A 21,942-nucleotide genomic window follows, 5' to 3' on the forward strand; every position below is an offset into this window, starting at 1 on the left:
TCCACATTAGGCAAAATACTTTATGTTGGTGACAGCAGTAGTCTGGACTAAATTTCTGCAGAATTTCTTTTTATTATATAAAGTTATGACTTAGTTAAGTGTAAAAATGCAGCTGGAAATATTTGCACATAGGCAATAAATGCTGACACTTTACTAACTGCCTTCAGCAAATGAGATGCCATTTAATTTCATAACTTTCTTTCTCTGGGTTTTCTTTTTTGAGAGGTGCAGAGCTCTCAAAAATGTAAAAACTCATTTAAAGCATTTAGTGCTTCAGAGCTGTATGTGATTTTTCCTGGAACAGTCCAACATGACAGGTAGTTAATGCAAACTTTCTGTGAGCCACTGTTGAATCTGTCATCTGCTCTCCTGATAAATAGACAAGCATCATAAGGTCAGGCAGTAACAATATGGTCGCTAAACATATGACAAAAAGAATCGCACCTATCACACCTGCATGATCTCTATGCAGACTTCATGAAATCAGTGTTTGCATGTTTCAGAAAAAAGGAAAGTATGTTAGAGGTGGGAAGAGAGTATAATAGGTCTAGCTATAAATCAATACTTGGAGTCCAGTTCCTGCTCTGCCATGGCTTATTCTGAATCCTTTGGAAAGTCATTTAACTGTTTTTAGAGGCACTTACAGTGTCCTCACCACTTACTTACTCTCTGGGAAAGAAACGCTTATTTGCAGCTGCACAGGGATACTCCGTAGGGCTCACGTGACAAGCAAAGGGGGGTCAGAGGTTCCAGGGCCTTGCGCTCACAGAAATTTTGCAAGTGCTCATTGCTTTTTTTCAAGATACACAAAGCCTGGAGGAAAACCCTGCTGTAGATGTGAAAAGACATTGTTTTAGAGTGAGGCAACGCATATGCTATTTGTCTCTAAACTTCAGTCCACAAATGTGGATGGAATTGTGCAGCTTAAATTTTGTACTAGCATTTTGCAAATGAACCTTGTACCTGCAAATATGTATTTGATTTTTGCACCTTCAAAACTAACCTGGAGGCTTCAGTAATTGCCATCCTTACTCATCACCTGCAATCAGACAACTCAACATACAAGTACACAGTTTGCACTTCCAGTGCAAGTCTGCAATTCTGCTTGGATAGAGTCTGTAGGAAGCAATGTCTAAATCTAAATTACATTTCTTGTCTGCCTCCAGGACGCCATTCAGCAAGGTGACTAGGAGGCAGTACAGTAGGAAGTTATGCATCTTTTACTTTTGAAAGGAGAACTCAAAACAGATACAGCATTTTGAAGTGCTGCATCACTCTTACCAACAGTTTGCAAAATGGCTCAGGAAGACAAATGCACATGGAAACCAAAGTAGCTCATCATGGCAGTGGAAAATAAGTTTCCTCTAGTTTGTAGGGAATCACCTAAGACTCCCTGGGCCCCGCTACAGTGCTAGAGGGCATCTCTCATTCACAGTCTCAACACAGACCTAAAAACTATTCCAAGATTTCTCTGAGAAGGGGAGGATAGACTTGCATGGTCATCATGCTCTGCTTGTTGGCCTGCCCTTGCTGGCTGCCTCTGAGAATCCCTTGTGGTTAGAAACACCAGGAAGTCCAGTGGAAAAATGTGACAACAATCAGTTTTCAAAACTTATAGTGAAATGGGAATAAGCAGAGGAAAAATTTGAGCTAAGCAATTGCTGAAATCACAAATAAGATTGTACTCTTACAAGATGGATATCCAGACCTCCAGTTAGTCCCCTAATAAAAAATGTCAGGCATTCAATCCTCATAGAGGGAAAGCTGCCAAGAAATTTAATAAAGAATATTAATAACTTTGCACTTCTTTATAAGTTAGAAAGCAAATATGTGACATACAGAAGCACCTGTGAAAAGGGAGCTTTCCATTTTACCCATTCAACATGACAGCTCCAAGAACAAAAAAAAGATTTTTAATAATGCTAGACAAACTGTATTTTTGGCAAACAGTTTGTTCTCTTTTCTGAAGAACAGAATTACATGCAAGTTAAACTCTGCAAATAGTTTAGGCCATTTTTTTAATTTCAGAAAAGTTGTGATAACTTGTTTCATTGATTCAGTTCAGATTAACATTACTTTTATGTTGAAAATTGTCCCCAAAGCTTAAAAGAATTTAAAAGGTGTTAAAAAAACACACCAAAAAGAAATAAAGCATTTGGATCAAACAATAATGACTATGGGATTCATGATTTGCTGAGAAACAAAAACTCATCTGCATTTCAAAGGGTTTTTTAGTTTTTCAGTTGAGAAAATGAATCAAGAAATAAATTATTCACATAGCCCTAACCTTTATTTCACTCTTTTATTCAAAACCCTAACAAAAGCAGCAGCAATCTTTCTTTTTATTAAATTTACGGCCCTTTCATTTTAAAGCCAATTTGCTTTAAGATTCATTTTCCAGCTGCTGGACCTTAACTTTTGGCTACTTCTTGGCTGCGTGTGAAGTGGTCTGGACCTGGGCTCCAGCTGGGGTGAAACCCGGGGCTTGAGATGCTGCATATGGGGTGACGCGCGTCGCAGTGGCAGAAATAACGTGGGGACTAAACAGCACTGAAACAGGAATTAACACAGTAGGCAGAAGATGACTTGGTAAAGGCAACAGGTACACATTTCAAAGTCTTAATTCACTGTGCAAAAATGCAGGATAAAAAATATGGGTATTTAAAAAGTGCTAAGTTCTAGAAACCCAGGCATGCAGAGCAGTCCAGCTTGGGCATCCCCGCTTGAAGAGGGATTCAGTAAAATTGGGGCATGCACAAAGATTTTGTAATGGATTGAGTATCCTGGAAGAGGAAAGCCTAAAAAAGATAGAATTATTGTGCCTTATGAAAAGATAATGAAAATGTGGCTAATGAAAATACAGTACAGTAAAGTAGCTAAAGTTACTGAAAAATAAGATTTAAGATCTGGCTGACATTATTGAACAGGCTTGAAATAAAGGCCTGGAATGTAACTGGTAAAATCTAATCTCTGAAAAAAATACAATAGTTTCCATTATGGTGAAAGTGAGTGGTAATATTTTAAAGCAGGATCAGATAACTGTGTGGAACATACCAGATCAGTTATTTTGGTTCTTGGGAGGAGCTGACTGTGGTTAAGGCTAGGGGAGGAAATTTGCACTACTTATGTTTCTCTGGCATTATACCCATTATCGTCCTAGTATCTGAATTGTGTGTTTATCATTTGCTATTTGAGTTGCTCTGGTTAGCGGTGGTTATACAGATGAGTCACATGGAGCAATTTCTGCTCCCAGATGGAATAATGCAAGCTCCTCCCAAGCAAACAGCAACACACATTCATTTAAAACATAAACTTGCAGCTTTGAAATTCCCCTTTGAAGAAAGATTCATGTATGTCTCAAGTGTCCCCACAAAGGTACAGAAAATATGATATGGATTTAAATGGCATTAGGGTAGCTGTTGCAGCTCCTGCCCAGTTTCATTTGCAGTAGTTCCCTGGGCACTCAGAAGAGCCAATAACCTGCCACTTTCACAACTGGATTTGTTAAGATTAAAATAAAGATGCCCACATTTTAATGTGAGGTTGTACTTGATGCCTGGGTACATGCCTGCTGGGCATCTGAGAAGAGAACTCAAGTTCCTAAAACCCTCCACATCACTGGCAATGAAAATAGCAGGGTCAGGCACACGTCCGTCAGCAGACCCTAATGCAGCCCAGCGCCTCCGTGTCACGGGGCCAGAGGGAGTGTTACGTCCCCGTGCTGAAGAATGCCCGGACTCTGGAGCCTTCCTTGGACTTGGGGCATTTTTAACTCTCTGCCATGCTGGGTTTCTGGTATCTAATGGCAGCCAAACTCACCCTGTAGGTTTTCTTTTCAGTGAGCACATTACGAAGATCTCCTCTAACCCATTGTCATGCAACTAGAAGAACTTAATATTTTTGAGTTCTCTGCTGCTCTGTCAGATTTGGTTAAGTTAGCCAAGACAATCTGTTGGATAGACAGAGGCACAAAAGCAGGTTACATGATGGCATTGGCTTGTTTGGTTAAGAAATAAGCATCCCCGAATCATGAATTTAGAACTGTCTGGTTTCAGTTTATAGGAATTTGGAAATCTGAGGTTTTGGGGTTCTTTTCCCCCCTTTTAAATACTTGATAAGGAAACTGCCATTTGCATAACATCAAAGCTATGTGTTTCTCTCTTGCACTCAGAAGGTTAAGGGCTTGTTTTTCAGCTATTCAAAAGTGCCTGTCTGTAAACAAGAGAATAACAGAAATGAAAATATTCCTAAATACATATCAGTGCTATTAAAGAATGATTTTTTTCTTTTTTAATATCAGCCAGTCTCAAGAAACTGACTGCTTGGCCAAATGTTTTTTCCCAGGATATCATTTCCTCTCTTGGAGGAAGGGTGCTTCAGTCACATCTCCATTTAACTGTCTGTCCCTCATCCTCCCCACCCAGCCTGCTGATCTGTCTTTCCAAATATACCCTTAATTATGTATATAAAAATGCAGAAATTCAAGAATAGCACACAGTGGCATGCTCAGGTTTCTACTCTCTTTTCATGACAACATGCAATTCTGTTCTGTGAAGCAGCAAAACAGATGAAAGATCACACAGAAAACTGTTTCTGGCTTTGCAGTCACTCCTGGAAGTCCCAGGATACATCACATTTCTTTGTTACTGCGTGGCCTTGACATAAGCTGGAAGATGGAAACGTAACATGCAGAACCAATACATGAGTTAAATTGAAAGAATAGGCTCCAATAACTGGTTTGATATACTATTGCTCTAATCTGTAGGTCAGTGGATATCCCATTTCAAATTGTTCAGATATGATTGCCTAATCCTGCATCGTAGTTCTGAGAATGGATGGTGTCTCACAACCTCTTCTGTCATCTCAGTTATTTGTAGGTTATTTTTTAGCACACTGAGACCTACACAGTACATAGTCTCATAGTCTCTTTTAACTGCCATTCAAATCCTGGATATCATCCAGATGAGCTAGTGAAACAGAAAGCAGATTACTCCAGGGACTGTAGAGGAGTGTTACTCGAAGCTATATGTGGCTCAGAAGTAAAGCAAACAATGCACTGAAAGTACGGAGCAAATCAAGCTTAGTTTATCAAGTGGATATCAGATCTGGTTCTACCATCTCTGCAGTTCTTGTTTCCCATGACCACATATTGTTGCATCAATATAAAAAATGGTTGACAAATGTACAGTAATACAAATGACTTTTATATCAAGTTCCAAGAACAAACTGGCCCCACTTGCTTCTAAATCCCTTCCAGCAAGTGAGATACATTTTTATGCTGTTTTCGTAGCCCAGGGAACTCTGCTGCTCCTTTGGCAGTGTGCACTGGCAGATAGTGTAGAGAGAGTGAGTAGCTGGGTCTGTGCTGCTGAAATGAACTCCGAAGCTGGCGTACCTGCAGATCTCACTCACTCCAACTCGGGGAGCGCTCTGGGTTTCTTGAATGAAGCCCTACACACATTTTTTCCTTTGGACTGGGTGGAGTTCAGGAAGAAGGCAAAAATGTTCCTGCTTGTGTAATTTTGAATTAACGTCAGTTGAATTTAGCTCTCAAATGTGATGTTTTTCCACCAGCTTGTGTAACTCCAAACAGAAGTTATGTGCTGTCATGTGCTCTGGCAGAGGAGCAAGAAAGGTTACACTGTAGTTGGATATGGAACATAGAAATTCAACCTATCTGAAATTGTGATGAAATATGATATTCATTACCTTTGAAAGGCACCTCTTACCTGCCTCTCTGAAGAATAGAGAAGCCTGAATTTGTTTGCTTTATTTCAAGCATAGCAGTTTATTTGGGGGGGGGGGTTTATCTCTCTTCAAGACCTGCTATTAATGCTCATAAAGCACAAATTTATTCCTACTGCCAAGGCATAGCATTAAGACTACCTATATACGCATTCACATGCTTGGCATGTTTCCTGCTGTAGTTAAGATACTGTATGACATTTCCACACTAATGTATAGGATCAGATTCTGCAGTCATTATATAAGATAAAATTCTAACTTCAGCATTGCCTAAACTGCAGCTTTGGAATCTGAGCTGTGGTGGGCAGACGCAGCTGCTTCAATGGTGAAAGCTTTGTGCTGAGTACACCGTGTCCATGGGTTAGTTCTTATGCAAGAGAGCTGTGCTGTGGCTACATGTTCCCTGATGAGATTAGGCAATCAATTCATATAATCTCTAATTCTGTTGATTGCTTTACTGCCAGTAAAAGGACCTTTATATAACCTACCTGCACAGAAAACCACATCCCTTCTGTTTGAGAGATGAGACTGACGACAGCCTGTGAATTTCCACGTATGGTTTTGGAGCAGCAGCTTGGTCTTTTCTTAATTAATACCCCAAGGCAACTTTGTTCCTGACTGCGTGCTGATTTTTTTTTATAAACAATAATGACTTTAGTATCTTTACGTGAGGCATCTGGCATTTCCTCACAATACAGCTTTTCTTTGAGGAGGTATTGCTAAACCTCAGCCAAGCTGGGAAGCGCTCTAGAAAACTCAATACCACTACTAGAGCAATACCAGCTGTCAGTCAGTCCTGGGAAGGGAAAATCACTTGGCCAAAAATCTTTAAGGCAACTAGCAAGAAGACATGAATCAAGACTAGAGAGGACTGAGGAAATAAAAGGTTCCTAAGAAGAAGGAGAACAGGCAAGAGCAGAGAAAGAGTGGCAGAGAGGTGTACTGCCACATTTTTCTTTGGCTCACTGATCTGGTATCACTACCACCATCATTAACATCAAGTCAGGCAGGTGAGTGTGAATCTGAGTGTTCCCAGTTATGGGTGATGTGCAGGGGGGAGAGGAGGAGGTAGGTGGTGCAGTACCTTCATCACCTCGTGCTAGTGCTGGGTAACACAGATCTTGCACAATCTGGCTCCAGCACCTCTTCCCTGGTTAGGACTGGACTGTTGTGCCCACTGCTGGTTACCAAATGCGAGACATAGAAAAGAGCAGCTGATGCAGTGCTAGCTGATCAGCAGAAAAGGTTTGTGCTTCATGGCACTGTCAACAGCAGAAGCAAAACATTGCAAGTTAACACTTGCCTTCCTTTCCAAAAAGCAGCCTTCACATGGGGCAGTCCTTCTAGTGAAGAATATTTGCTGATTCCATTTGTGATGAAAACAACCACAGAGAAAATTAACTTAGGCAAAAAATACGATCCAAAGATCATTGCCTTACCAAAAAAGATGCCATAGCTCAGGAATGATAAGCCTCAAACCTGCAGGCCAGATCCAGCTCTTAGCCCACTCCTTGTTGCCCTTCTTCCCAAAGGTCCCAGTTGTCACAGAAGTACATCTGTTGCATGACCAAAACATAGGGAGAAGACTCATGAATCTGGTCACCCAACAGGGATGACGGGCACATCCTGCCATAGGCAGGAGTGTCCCCAACAGGTGACTGGATGCGCAGCAAACACAGCCAAAACACAGCCAAAATGTATTTGCTCCTTCACTGATATTTCTATCAGGAGAATGAGACAAGTCCCTGAGAGTTTACAGGAGAGGACCCAGGAGGACGCTCTCCCAGTGCTCCACACACAGGGCCTGCTCTAGCCAAAGGGTTCCTCACCAGCCCAAAGTTCAGCCAGGGGGATATAGCTGGGAGGGAGAAACTGCTCACATTCTGCCCCAGGCTGCTGCATATGGTCAAGGTCATAGCAATCTCTTTAAAATCTATGCATCTATGAAATAGGAGCTTTATTCTTTGGAAAATACCTGACATTGAATGGATTTGCATGTTTTTTTACACAAGAAAAGTTTATCCATTAAACCAGTTGTGGTTTTTTTGTTTTGTTTTGAAGTTTGTGAGCCCCTAAGTTTTTAAGCTGCAGTTCAGTGGAAGGCAACTGACAACAGTCTTGTCTTACCTGTTGCAGATCTCTTAGGAGGAGGAGTTCATGGACGTCCATACAAAAATCTCTCTCCCTTTGGGTACTGTACAGATACAACCATCGTGTTACACATTGTGGTTGTTGGTGTAGCCCAAAAAAATCCACAAAACAGCATTTAGAGCAATTGCTCTAATGTTCCTTGTTCTTTCTCCTAAACAGTCAAGGAAGTTTACATCAGGGACACGTACTCTGTCCCTATTCTTGAACTAAATCCAGTTTAAAAAATTATTGTCTTTGCCTGCTCATTGACAAACTATCTGAGATTTAGCTATAGAAATTTCTTGGAGGCTTCATAAAGAAAGGAAAAAAGAAACCCCAGGTCTCTTTTTCTGAGCAGGGACCTCCTAAGTAGATCCTAGAGATAAATGTTATGGCTAAATTTCTGAACTTAAAACAGATTATTGGCTACTCAGATTAAAGGCTGGCTGGTGTCCATTTTTGCTCCTGTTTTGGGAGAATAACACCATCTCCTTCCATTTAGTGACAGGTAGCATCTGTCTTGCTCCCAACCTTTTATGTCCTACCTTTTGCATATAAAAAAAATGGGAAACATTGCTAACGCTTCTAATCATGCCATCTTCTCTTTCTGCAGGCGAGCGGCCTTTTGAATGCAACTGGCAAGGGTGCAACAAGAAGTTTGCTCGCTCCGATGAGCTGGCCCGCCATTACCGCACTCACACTGGAGAAAAGAAGTTCGGCTGCCCTCTATGCGAGAAGCGCTTCATGCGCAGCGACCACCTGACGAAGCACGCCCGCCGGCATGCCAACTTCCACCCCAGCATGCTCAAGAGGCGAAGCGGGAGCAGCTCCAGGACAGGGTCCGTCAGTGACTACAGCCGCTCGGATGCCTCGAGCCCCACGATTAGCCCCGCCAGTTCCCCATAGACCTACCTGCACTGGATGTCAGCACTTTGCCTCTGTTATCTATCGTGGAGTTTCATTTGTGTTGCACACATTTTAAAAACTCTGTTGCTTCCCCCAGTTTGTTCCCCCCCACACACCTTTTTTTTTAAATAAGTAAATAGCTGCCTCCCACTGCAATTTCCAGACAAATTTTCTTCACCCGGCCATGCAAGCGGCCATTCTAACCTCATGGACAGATGGACTTACATGTTCCACTTTGTGACTCCTGCTGTCTCAATATTTCATACATTTTATAACCATAAACAAATCCTCTTGATTATTCTTTATAAGAAAATGAGAAAATCTAAAAAAGAAAAAAAAACACTTCAATTCACCTCAGGTGTCAAAGTAGTTTTGTAAGACCAGATTGCACAACATGAGCATACATACACTTACAAATCAACTGTCGGATTGTGTCCCCCTTCTCCTTTCTCAGGGATGGATATTTATGTTACACAATAATTACAATGAAGACACACCCTAACCACAGCCTTACTCTGTAAATATATTTGCACTCAGAAAGCTTTTTGTTAGGTTCTTTCACACACTGGGGAAAAAATAAAACAAACAAACAAACAAACAAAAACCAAACCAGTACTGGAATGTAGTACCAGACTCTTCCATTGCTTGATTTCCTGGTTACACACCTACACTGGGAATCACCCAAACAGGAGTCTTCTTTCCTTTCCTCAAGCTGCCCTCTGCTTTTGGTAGCAAGCTGCCTTTTCACTTCATGCTGAAGATGCTCCAGAACCAACTTCCTATTGCAAAAATCTCTGTGAGGTTGATAAACTTTTTTTTTTGGTTGTTTAATGCTAGATAAAATTCTGAGAAAAAGTTCTAAACAAGATGCCTTAAATAAGTAACATGAACATGAGGAAACACATTTACACTGGGTAATGTTTTCCTGCAAGGTGGCATGGCATTTTGGAGGCATTCAGTCTTCTCTTTCTCCAAGTTGTTAAGCTCTCTGCACTGCCTGTTCAGTATGGGACCAACAAAATATTCAAATCAAACCACATTGACTTGAAGAACTTTATTCTTCTTTTGTTCTTTTTGTTTTATAAACTATGGAAATAGCATAGCTGAACCAGCAGCCATCAAAACTTTTGTCAAGGTACTTACCTACTGTACAGCTGTATCTTAGGAAGACAAAATGCCTAAGGCAGAGTTTCTGTATCTTGTTGCCTCACAATCATGGTTGTCACTGATGAAAGGAAACAAAAATCATCATAAGGTATCTTCTGACTGGAAAAATAAAATACGGATTTCTAAATGTTAAAAAAAATAGCATTTTAGCTCAGCAGTACTTCAGGTTTCTCATATATACACATACCAGCGTAAAGAAGGGCTCTCTCGTTTCTGAGTAACTGCTTAAAAACAAAAAGGGAATCTTGGCTATTTTTCAGTAATTTTCAAATACTGCGCTCTAGATAGAGCACTAGGAGGGAGATTTCTGTGTTTTATATGGTAGAGAATACAGGAAAAGATCAGAGCATTGTGTTGTACTAGAGACCTCATTGGCAGCAAATATGCTTTCGTTGGTTTGGCTCACTCAGATGGTGCATATTAGAAATTTAGGTCCTTTTGATTCTGGAGTTCTTTTTTTTTTTTTTTTTTTTAACATTACTGTAGGGTATAAATGCAGTCAAGTGTAGCACAGTGAAAAGAAACTCTGTACACCAAACCTGCTGTTTGATATCAAGCGAATGCCTCCACATTCCAGATGAATCTATATCTTCCTTGCTGCTTTGCATTGATCCAATTTTGCAAGTTTTTTTGTACTGTATATTTACTGTGAGAGGCTAACATAGACTTGTAAGTAGTTTCATATGTACTTCCATAGCATTTACATTATTCCTAATACTAAGCATTCTGTTAGTTGTATGGCTACTTAAAAACAGTTCAAACTGCAGATATTTCAGTATTTTTTCATGTTTATTTGCTTCAGATTTTACCTTTATAAAATCATGATTTTCTCCTTTTGAATTCTAAGTCAAAGTAGGCAAAATTTCACTGTTTGCTCTAAAGAAAATGAAACATAGCAAGATTTTTTTTGAAAGACGACAATTGTTGAATTTGTGTAATGAGTTGCCTAACCACTGTGGATTAGAGGAAAGCCAGCTTTGTTTACCTCCATAGATTTCCTCTTTTCTTTATTTTTTTTTTAAACTCATCTGCTGAGATACACAATATTAACAGTTTGATACAATTCAGGTAACAGGAATTCACATTCCAATCATTTCTGTGACTGATAAAAGTGCTTTTGTGCTGTAGTTATTAAAGGGGCAATTAAGATATCTAGCTAAAGGAATTCTACAGGTCAGCTGTGCCTTGTGCACATACTTTAAAACAATTAATAAAATACACATTTCTCATTATATTAGAAGGATATGAGGAAAAAAAGGAAAACAAGGGAGAACTAAATATCACCAGAAATTACAGGCTTTGCATTCTAATCTCAGTTTGTTATAAAATCACCCCCTCCAACAAAAGCATCATTTAATTTCTTTAGCAAAGAAAGATCCAATCCAGTCTATTTATTTAGGGCATAATATTCAGCATGAATCAATGGAATGAAGGTATTTTATAAACAAATGTTTTGGAGAAAGGGTATTCCCACCATGTTATATCAGTACTGAGATTACGGGAGATAAAGATTATGGGACAACCTATTCTGAATGATACAAGAACCAAGTGATCTTTAACTCAAATAGCAAACTAAATATTTTTTACATATTTTCCTCATATAGATTATTAATAGTTCTCCAAGATTAAATGGAAAAAAAATATTGGTTCAAAGCTGAATTTCCAGTTCAGCCAGTTTGTCTAATGAGAAGGCTGTGAGACTACATATAGTCAACACAGCTATACTTCAGGAAATCCTCTGAAATTTGCCTGTACAACTTTAAAATTTTTATGTTTTAGCTATATACACCTTAGAGAGAGTTATGTGGACAGTCAAATTAGCATGTTTTGGTATCCTAACTAGAGCTTCAAAATCTCCATTAAATGTTTAATAAATGCTAGTTTTAGGATACAATGACGAATTTCAAACCACTAATAGTTTCCAAAATTGAATGTGAACAAAACTTGTCTCAATATTCTCATCTGTAAAGAGAGAGTTCGGGTTTTCCAGCGTCTACTTAGAAGAAGAAGTGCCAGAGAGGTCATAAGACTAGATTCTCACGATTGCTCCTCCTGAGATCTGCAGACGTGAGAAGTCTGAATAGCTCAAATTATGTTTTGAAATCTGGGTGCTTATCCAAACTGACCTCAAACTTTTACCCTTTGGTCGTTTCGCCCAGTGGTCTGACCTAAACTAGTGCCCTGGCACAGCAGCAAGCACTGCACGCTCAGGAAACGCTGCTCTGACAAGGTGCAAATTTCTTCTCAGTCCTCCCTCGGGAGTGCATCTCTCTCCTTCTCCCTCCTGCTTTCCCCTGTAATCTGTTGAGGCAGATCGTCACAAACCACAGAATTACCTTGGATTTTTTTTTTTTTTTTAAATTTCAGAACGTAATAATAGGTTATTGATATTAAGAAAGCCCCCAAAGTTTGTTTACTTTTCTCCAGCCATGATTCTAGCTTCCTCTCTAAGAGTTGAGCTGCACTGCCTTGAAACAGGAGAAGGGTACAAATTAAAATCATCACTGCACCACCAGCATTCAGTTGAAGCTCAAGCTACTCACCATGTCTCCAAACTATCAGCTCATATTTTAGGGTCAAGGTGCTAATTGTACTCTGTGGAAACAGACAGAAATGAGAGAGAGATCAGTGTCCTCCAGATTTCTAATCAAATTTTATTGATATAATTTAGGCTAGCTCTCAGAAACTCATTCACCCTTTCCATTAACCTCATCCTGTGCAAAGGCCTAAAGTGCATTAATGGCCCCATGAATTCAGTTTTCCTCCTGCTTCTTGGAAAGCAGTCCTGGTGAACTCTGGGCAGCTACATTTTGTTGTGTGAGCACCCTCTCATCCTTTATACATCTGCAAATTAGTTGTTCTTTGCTTCTGTAACACATGCATAGTGTCCGTTTACAATACATAAGTGTAAAGGTATATCTTTATAACAAGACATCAGCAGCCTCTGTCTGATGGTAACACCCGATTCCTGTATGTATCCTACCCTCCTTACTGCATTAACTTTTAGCTCCGAGAGCCCCTATAAAGCTTTAAAACCTCCTTAGCTCCTCACCGGAAGCTCAGTGCTTTTTGCGTTTCGGGCAGGCAGGCCAAGAACGGGCTGCGTGAGGAGCTTACCCGCTTCCAGTTATTCACGTTCACGACTGGCTCTGTCCGGGGCTTGGCCATGAACTCTGGGATTTGAACTGCGTTGTTGTTTTGGGGAACGTGATTTATGAACAAGGAGTAAGGAAAATGAGCTCTGCATATTTAAAGCTTGCCTTTTCATAGCCACTTGATTTACTAATTTCACCATGTGATGCCTACAAACTGACTTTCAGGTGCTCTTTTACTCCCTTACACCATCTGTTTGTACATTTGGTGCTAACGTACAGTTGGTCAGTGAATGGTATGATGAAATTCTGTATTTTTTACCTTTTGGGGATAAAGCTATAGCCCTAGGCAGCCTAGAAAATAACTGAGTTATACTTGTTTACCCCCTAGACAAGAAAATAGAAGAGCCCATCCACTGGTATAGGTTTTTTTTATATATGTGTATATATATGGGTTTATATAAACATGTGCGCATGTATATAAATACATATATATGGGTATTTTTTTTAGTATGTGTGTGTATATACATAAACACACATCAGTGTATATATACACACAGAATAATGAAGGGATGTCTACAGAGCAAAAATAGGTATCCATTTCATTATAACTAGTGATGGGTCTGAACCAAAATCCTAGATTCAAACACCATTGCCTTTGGGAAGTTTGAATCCCCTTTTCGAGATTTGCGGTTGAGCTTCATCTCTAGTTACAGCCGCAGTTAGGTGTGTTGGATGCCTTCTGGGGACGCTCGTGTGCCCCCGCCTCTGCGGCTGACGGAGGCGGTGTGCGCCGGTGCGTGCACGCGCGTGGGTTTCCATGCCTGCTTCCAGCTGTCGTGAACCGCAATGTTACCGGCGTCATCTTCTCCTGGACGATTTTGTCAGCAGCACATCAATGCTTCCATGGGTCACTTTGCAACTCTATAAATCACTACATTGAAGTATTACAGTTGTACAGTTATATGCTAATCTATTCTTGCTCTGCTGTAACTTTGTATGTATTTTATACTGCATAGATCATATATTGTGACAATGTCCTATGCAACAACAGTAAAAAAGGGGAAAAAAAAGGAAAAGGAAAGATTAACAACTGTAAAATATCATCTTAACTTGTATGCATGGTTAGTGACGTTTACATTTTCCAGAATAAAACTTATATAATTATAAAGTATTGGTTTTCTTCTTAATTTCCTTGTCTCTGTATCAGTTAAAAGCTGAAGCTACTAAATATTTCTTCTGTTAGTTTGAGGTTTGATATCTTGTTTAATATCTTTTATCTGTTTAAATTTCACCCAGTATTATTGTTAAAAAGTTTTTTTTTGTTGTTTTTGGGGTATCTATTTATTTATTTATTTAACCATTGAGACAAAGTTTACGTGATGTTTGTTTCATACTCTCCTTTTCTTTGACTGGTATCTTGTAGCTGCATAGCGAAATTCCTTTGTTAAGGCTGGTGTATACTATGCTTTTCTTTCCTTTACAAGATGCTTATGAGATTAATATGGATGAGTTAAAGGTCAGAGTCAACCACCTTTTAAAAGCCCAATTCTTTGCACATTTCTAACATCATCTCTGCAAGTGCCAATGTCCTGTAGAAAGAGTAAATTTAATCTCAGCCCCTTGAGATATTCTTTCCTCATTGTTAATGGTGAGGAACTGGAAGCACAAGAGAGTTGAGTGAGTTGCTCAAAGATATGAGGCTATGGCAGACTTTTGCTGATGTCCTTTGAAAATCGCGCCACCCCCTCAGGAAAACAATTTTATGCTCTATAGTGAATAACTATCTAGGGAGCGTTACACCTAACTGCAAAAATAATTTAAAAGAGTGGACTGCTTTTGAAAGACAAATACTAAAATATCCTTACTAAAGTAGAGGCAATTGTGGGAATAACTTTAAAATGAATACATTTTCTTGTGCAGAGGTCATGAAAATTGTTCAGAGCAAGTAACCTGGAGAGCCGTTATCTTTAATAGCAGGTTTCCCTGCATGTTTATTACAGCGTTGAACTGCCAGTGCTATTCATTATCTCTGACCACACACCAGTGAGCCTGGACATCTGTATGTGTCTATGATCGACTACTGGTTTACAGCTTACACAAAGAAACTAGCTAAATCACATAAATGCTTAAAAATGTTAATGCACTATTTAAGGGCTCTTTATCTGGGAGTAACATACTCTTTGGGCATGCAGTGGATAGCCTTGACTCCTCATTAGTGAACCTCGCTGGAGCTGAAGATAAAATGCCAATGTCTGGCAGACGCAGAAAACCACATCAACTTGTTTCATCCTTCTCTACAAGCATTAACATGATGCGGCTTCTCTCTGCTTGTTTCCAGTCTCTGTGTTATAACCAGGAAATTCCCGGCAGAGAACTCTGACACATTTGGGCTGTGAGAATCCTTAAGCAAAAATCCAGGTAATCCATCTAATACCAAGGGGAGCTGAGGATCCCCAGCAGACCTTATGTATCAGCCCACATCTAACTTCTGCCTCCACCCAGTTTTCTGGCTGCTCCCTCTGCCCAAATTCACTGTTTGCTCTAGAGGAAAAGGTGGTCAAGTGTCCTTTTTTCACTGATGCTGGAGAAAGTAGCGATATGGATTCCTGCTCCTCTTCTCTATGGAGGAAGGAGTTGGAAGTTTCCTGAAAATACAGGTTATACAGCACTTCCAGGTACTGCTTATTCGTGGAGATCGTCCCTGAAGTATTTCTGAAGCCTTCCTAAGTGAAGGATCCACCTCCTGTTTGATAACAGAGAGGCAGACAAAGTTTGTTTTTTAAACTTTATAGAAGAATGAGAAGAGAAATAAATCATTTTAAAAGGAATGACTTGGGACAGTCCTAGCCACCCGAAATGCAGACATGAGATATGCCTTCTCAGTGCAAGCGCGGAGCTGTTGCCGTGGCACAGTGGTGTTGTGTGCCTCCCCACCCAGACACCCACACAGTGAAATGCGTACGTTAACACATTCTCATCCGCCAAAGACACTGCCGCTCTCGGGCTGCCACACGTATGGGTTTCGGCCTTGCCTGTGACTCGGCACTCGCCATCGAATGCTCATGGACTTGGCATGTGCCCATCGGTTTGGAAGACAAGAGATCGTGCTGCTAGAGTTGTGATGGGATTTTCCTATTTACGTTTACCTGTGTATCACTTCCGGCTTCAAAATAGTCCACCTTAAGGTTCATTGCCACCAGTTTTCAAGGAGACACACCCATGACGTGCTTTGCCAGTTGATCACAAGAGATTAATTAAAGTGAGATAAATATAAATAGAGTCAATAGAAACAGAGAGAAGACAGAGGTTGAAATAGAAAACAGATGAGGAAAACATGAAAAACAAGCGTTTCAGACAGGCCGAGTGCTTCTAGCAGCTGACCAGAACGGCCCGCGCGGCCCCAGCACGCAGCCGGGGCTCCATGCGGGACGGCGGCGCGCCGGCCAGGCAGCGCCCCGAGCGCCGGCACCGCGCTGTTCCCACCAGGCGCGGTCGTGGGGGACCTGCGTCAAACCGCAGCCCAAGCAGGCGAGCCCGCGTGCCCGGCTCGCTGCAGGGCGCCTGTGCACAGCTACGCGCAGAAAGGGAGCGATGTTTTAATACTTTTCTCAAGCCCTGTGCCAGGCGAGGGGGAGAGCTGGGGGCCCCGGCATCCGAGGAGAGAGAGCGGAGGCCGTTCTGCTTAGGCTGCAAAACAGCCCTCTGCTCCCTAGTCAGGGCTGAGCGCCGCGTCCGTGCAGCTGCGCTTCCCCTGCGCCGGCGGCCTGCGGCTGCCCCGGGCCGGGCCTGCCCTGGCCGCCGCGCCGCGTCCCGCAGGGAAGGCGTGAGGCGCCAGCTCCGTGGGCGCCGGCGCACCGCTGAGGAGAGCCGCGCCGCCGAAGGACGAGGGGGACAGCGACAGCTCGAGAGAGGGTTTCAGGTGTATGGCAGCATGAGAGCAACGAGATGAAAAACTGTGGGAAAAAGATGAAAAGAAATGGTGGAGATAAGCTAAAGTGGGGGGAAGATGAGTCTGGAAAAATGAGAAAGAAGTATAGGGGAGGGCAATTTTAAATCCTGTTCTAGAGAGAAAAGAGAGGCAGAAAAACACCCCCAGGCGTGAACCCAGACGGAGGTGTGGAGGGAGAGAGACGGCTCCTGCGGCGCATTTCCAGCAGTCCGGGAGGAAAGGCAGCCGGCGCTTCACAACCAGGAGCGTGCGGCTTTAAGGGGCCGATGTTTGCATTTTCCCATGCTCTCCTATTGTGGAGATAACTCACTGAGTCACTGCTCTGATCCTGGACGCAAAACATAACAAAACACAATAGCAACGGGAAGAGAGAAATCCCTCCCTCCGCCGCCGCACGCGCTGTACGTCAGCGATTGGGGGGAAGGGAAAGGAGGAACAGGCCGGCAGCCCTTTGGTACGCGTTTCTGCAACCGAGGTCGCCGTCGACCGCATGAGCACTTCAAACACACAAACCGCACTTCCCCAATGTGTTACTTTTCAATATTTTACCCCGTTTATTCTGTTAAATATCTTACCTTCCAGATTTTCCACAGACTGTAAACTGCAACAGGAATTTGCTGGCTGTTCTAAACTTCAAAGTTTTTCACTTCAAAGACCCTGCATTTTTCTCTCAAGCTTCATTCCCAGCCTCTGCAAATCAGATGTCAGTCTGGGACTCTCTCAAAACGCCACATCCCAAAGCGCACAGACTCCAGGCTCATGCTAATCTTACGCATTTAAAAATCAACATCAGCCGTCGTCCCCGCAGAGGGGGCAATGAGACGGGCCCCCCCGCCGGCGGCCAGCCCCCACGCACCCAGGCGCCGGCTCCACAGCGCAGACTCAGCACGGCCCGCAGCCTGGCTGAGCGTATTTGCTCATTTTCTTTCTTTAGATTTTTCTTTTTTAACCTCTATTACTATCCTGAGAGCTATCTCAGACCTAGAGACAAGAAGGTCCCATGAAGTCACAAGGTCTTACAGGTTTGGTTTAAAACACAACCACTTTGTTGACCCTGGAAGTAGCAAAAAATTACAAATTTTCCCACCGTGGGGCTGCCATACAAACTGCAACTTGCAGCCCGCTGGGAGCAACAGGATGATTTGGCAGGAAGAAGGGAGTTTTGTTCAGGATCGGCCGCTGCTCCTCTGACGCTGCACGGAGCCCTGCCCACGGCTGGCGGCTGCGCAGTGCCGGGCCGAGGGGCTGCCGGCACCCCCAGGGACGTGGGGCTGAGGGACCGCCGGTGCCCTAGGTTTCCTTAAGGCTCCATGGGGTATTTTGGGACTCCACTGGTCTATTTTTAGGAGAAAGAATTAATGCAAAAGGAAATAAAGAAGGAAAAAGTCAAGCTTTAAGTCCAAGAATGGAAAGTTTGGTATTCTCCACAAAATCACTATGATTAAGGAGGGCTAAAAAGGAAGGGCTATATTTCAGGAGTAAAAATACTCTACAAATCACTGTAAAAATGGTATGTTACATGGTGTTTGCTCAGACAGGGGAAGAATTTCAACAAGACAGCACTTCACCACTTACCTGTTATTAAATAGGAACGAAGAATGGCTGAATACCCATCTTTAACATACAGCTGTACTCTAGCCTTGTCTCCGTGTGATCCCAGCTGTGCGGAGACCCTGGCGTCTGCATGTTACGGCTCTTCCTTTGGAGAGGCTGCTGCGACCTCCAGAACAACTGGCACAAGCTCCGTCCACTTCTGTGCAACATGTTATTCAGTAAGAAAAGAAACAACACAATCAAATTACATAACACCCTTAACCATCTCCTAGAAAACTGACAGTCGCCCATCTCACTGTGGCTGGATTATTATATAAAACATAACAATAGTTTTTCAAACACCAAAAAGCAGGTCTTTAAAATAATCTGCCTGAAGTTCAAGCCTATTGTTAAGGCTAGAAAATCAGTTTATAAACAAAGATGGGAGGTTCTTGGACAAAACCAAAGAAAACCCTCTTCAGCATGGGAAGCTCAAACATGATGGGACAATATGTACAGTGCTTTTAAAATACAGCTATTGTTTTGCTGATAGCAATGGTTTAGGTTCACATCCCTCAGCCCTTCCTCACAGCCACGAACCAGTGCTGTCACCGTTGCCTGTAGAAGAAGGAAAACCACCGAGCTGAGCCTCTTCCACAGGTGCCTTCACATCCCGCCTTGCTCTGAACAGAAACTTCTCCAGGGCCGGGACTTTGCATCTGCCCGTACCGCACCTCGCAGGCGACACAGGCACGAACGGTATTTTCTCCCTCTCCCAAGGGAAACCACATTATCCAGCTACAACCCACGTTCCTGTTACACCCTCGGCAGAGGCCCAGTGCAAGGGTTTCCTGCTGCGGGGTCCCCTCAGCTCGGCCAGGGCCCAGCCTGTGAATCCCTGACGCCGCGGGGGACGTTGGCCTGAAACATCAAGCAGACGGGGAACGTGTCGGGGGAGGCACGTCTGAAACAGTGCCTCCTTTTTAGGTGCCTCTGAACAGAGTTGCCTGGTTGCTTTGGGGAGTATCACACAAACATTTTCTTTTTAAATTAGAACTGCTGTTTCCTCTAAGTATGGCTGAGATCTGGGAAGGGCTGTAGCTAGGAAAAATCTCTGGGAATTATTCAGTACGATTTCCTAATCATATCTTTCCGGCCTGGTAAACACTTGCCCCCGAGTCTCAAATCAGACAGACCTCTTTGCAAACCTGCTGGGTGAGGATCTGTTTATTTCTAAGCTCAAGGAGACAAATAGCAACCGTGAGGAATTACAAAACAATTGGAAGAATAATAACATAGAGTGACTTTTCTCATGAAAAGTGTTTCTAATTTTCAAAAGATATGCAGATATGACAGAGGTTGTAATGAGCTTTTGAACTTCTTAATGCTGACCACAGTTAAATGGTACAAAGCATCATACAGCTGAAGCTGAAGCAATTGTATTTTGTATTTGGCTTCAATTACTGATGCTAATAATTTTATTAGTCAGAGTACTGTTGTCTACAAATCCTAGAAGCTCAGATTCATGAGATTTTTTTGCTGCAGCTAATGCGCTCCTGGCTGCTGTGACAATTTCCTCAGAAAACAAGTCATTGTATGCACTGCGGTAGCCAAAGGCGAAGGGGACTGGCTGCGGTACAGGTTTTATCAGCAATAAGACACATAGTCCCCTCTTTACTGTCCAAATCTAAGCCTGTTAGACAGCAAGTATCTAAATGGCCATCAGACTGCAAGAGATTACATTGCCCCCTAGGAAATGAGCTCGGGGGGCTCGTCCAGCTCTCAGGCGACAAGTACCTAACAAATGCCACCGTCATCGGCGTCCTCGGGTACCTCACAGAGACACGCGGTGCACGACACGAACGCAGAGTAGGCACTTTCCTCCGCGCTGGGCTAAAAGACCTGGACGCTGGAGCAAGGAGAGCTGGAGCTGCTGCTATCCACAGCCTGCCCTACAAACACGGCCTCGCCCCAGAGATCGCTTCCTTCCCACCCCAAACCCCAGAAATTCTCTGCTCCTGATAGTCCGTTTGTAGCATGTTCAGTAACATATTGATCAACCTTCTGCAAAGTGGTGGTTACTGCATTAAATCCCAGCTGGCACCTGGAGATTCTGGAGAGAGTGTTAAATTATCAGCTCAAGTGAAGTGCCAGCTTTTCAAAAAGAAGGGGCTACAGAGCTGTTCCACCTTTGGTGAAAAATTGATGGAGTAGCTGGTTATTTTATATAGCCACACATCCGTAATCTGAGTTCATGTTTGGAAATGACTTTTTTTTTCTTTGTAATTTCTTCAGTCAAAAATCTTTCTTTGAAGAAGGAAAGCAAACATTTTTGAGGTGAATCCCTTACCCACACCTAAAATCTCCCAGATGGTACATTTGCCAAAGTGTTTGGTTTTCCTGGAATACTGTGCAGAAGGCAAGAAGTCAATAACTTCTCTCTGATATCAGATAAAACTTGTGGTTCTTCTGTTCACATAAACAAATCAAGTTAAGCAGAGAACGTTACTTATAAGCACTGCAAAGAGAGATACAAAGTTTTCCCCTGCAATTACATCCCCCTAGCTTATTAATTCCAGTGCTTTGTACTTGCCTTCAAATCAAATTCAGTTCTAGAGCTAAGGAATCGAAACTCTTCCTGACTCCCTGGACTGAAAACCAGACACAGGACTTTAAATCTAACTGGACTTTTCAGTATTATTTTTATCTAGGCACCAAAACTACTCTGCTGGTCACATGTATAGACAACAGAAAGCACATGTAAAATGCAAATTGTGAAGGTATCATATATTCTCAAGCTGTCACTTTGGGGGCACATTTGCTATGGGGGCAGGAGCCTCGGTTGACTTGCTGGACCAGCTTGCGCAACTGAAAAGCTGTTGGGGCCAGAGCAGATGACAGATATGCAGCCGACAGCAGGTTTGGCCTGTGGAGGAGTGAGGTTCAGTAGTCTTCCTATAGTAATTCTATTCACATACTTACTAATTAAAATGTATTAATAACTAGGTCCTATATTAGCCACTACCATTTGCCGCTCCTCCTTCCTACTCATTCCAATTCAATGACCACTTATTTTTTTTTAATTAGAATTGGCAGATGAATTCATGTGTGCACGATTTTTACATTTCAAAACAACTTGAATATACTGCGACTTACCTGCTCTTGGATCGTGCATGAAAGGTACAGCTTCTCGCATCTGCCTCACTTTCATTCTCATCGCTCCAACAGTTTTCAACCTTTGGTATCTCTCTGGCATCCTGAAGATGATTTGCTGCGGAAGGAAGGAATTAAATCCACTATTACTCCGCAGAGCACTGTGAGACATGGGCTTTCTGTTCAGATGGTTCTGAGAGATACCAGAGTGAACACAGTGACTTAACACTTTGCTGCACGGAAAAGCAATATTTTCATCTTACA

At 42.3% G+C, this 21,942-nt stretch overlaps 1 protein-coding gene and 1 long non-coding RNA gene across 3 annotated transcripts in view; one reads left to right on the forward strand and one right to left on the reverse strand.

Annotated features, from left to right (window-relative positions):
- The window catches only part of KLF13 (Kruppel like factor 13), a 39,992-nt gene extending 25,781 nt beyond the window's left edge, over positions 1-14,211 (forward strand). For both annotated transcript variants that reach the window (XM_026059372.1, XM_026059371.1), the window contains one exon: positions 8,489-14,211. In XM_026059372.1, coding sequence (XP_025915157.1) covers positions 8,489-8,781 — 293 coding nt within the window. In that variant the 3' untranslated portion in view covers positions 8,782-14,211. The remainder of the gene's footprint in view (positions 1-8,488) is intronic.
- Positions 7,117-9,031, reverse strand: LOC112962848. The gene is made up of 3 exons (XR_003252425.1): positions 9,007-9,031; positions 7,873-7,939; positions 7,117-7,301 (listed from the first exon to the last, which is right to left on the reverse strand). It is a non-coding gene; the product is annotated as an uncharacterized LOC112962848 (long non-coding RNA).
- Positions 14,212-21,942: the final 7,731 nt, after the last annotated feature.

This window comes from Apteryx rowi, unplaced genomic scaffold (assembly GCF_003343035.1).
Source record: "Apteryx rowi isolate R43461 unplaced genomic scaffold, aptRow1 scaffold_156, whole genome shotgun sequence".
Taxonomy (NCBI): domain Eukaryota; kingdom Metazoa; phylum Chordata; class Aves; order Apterygiformes; family Apterygidae; genus Apteryx; species Apteryx rowi.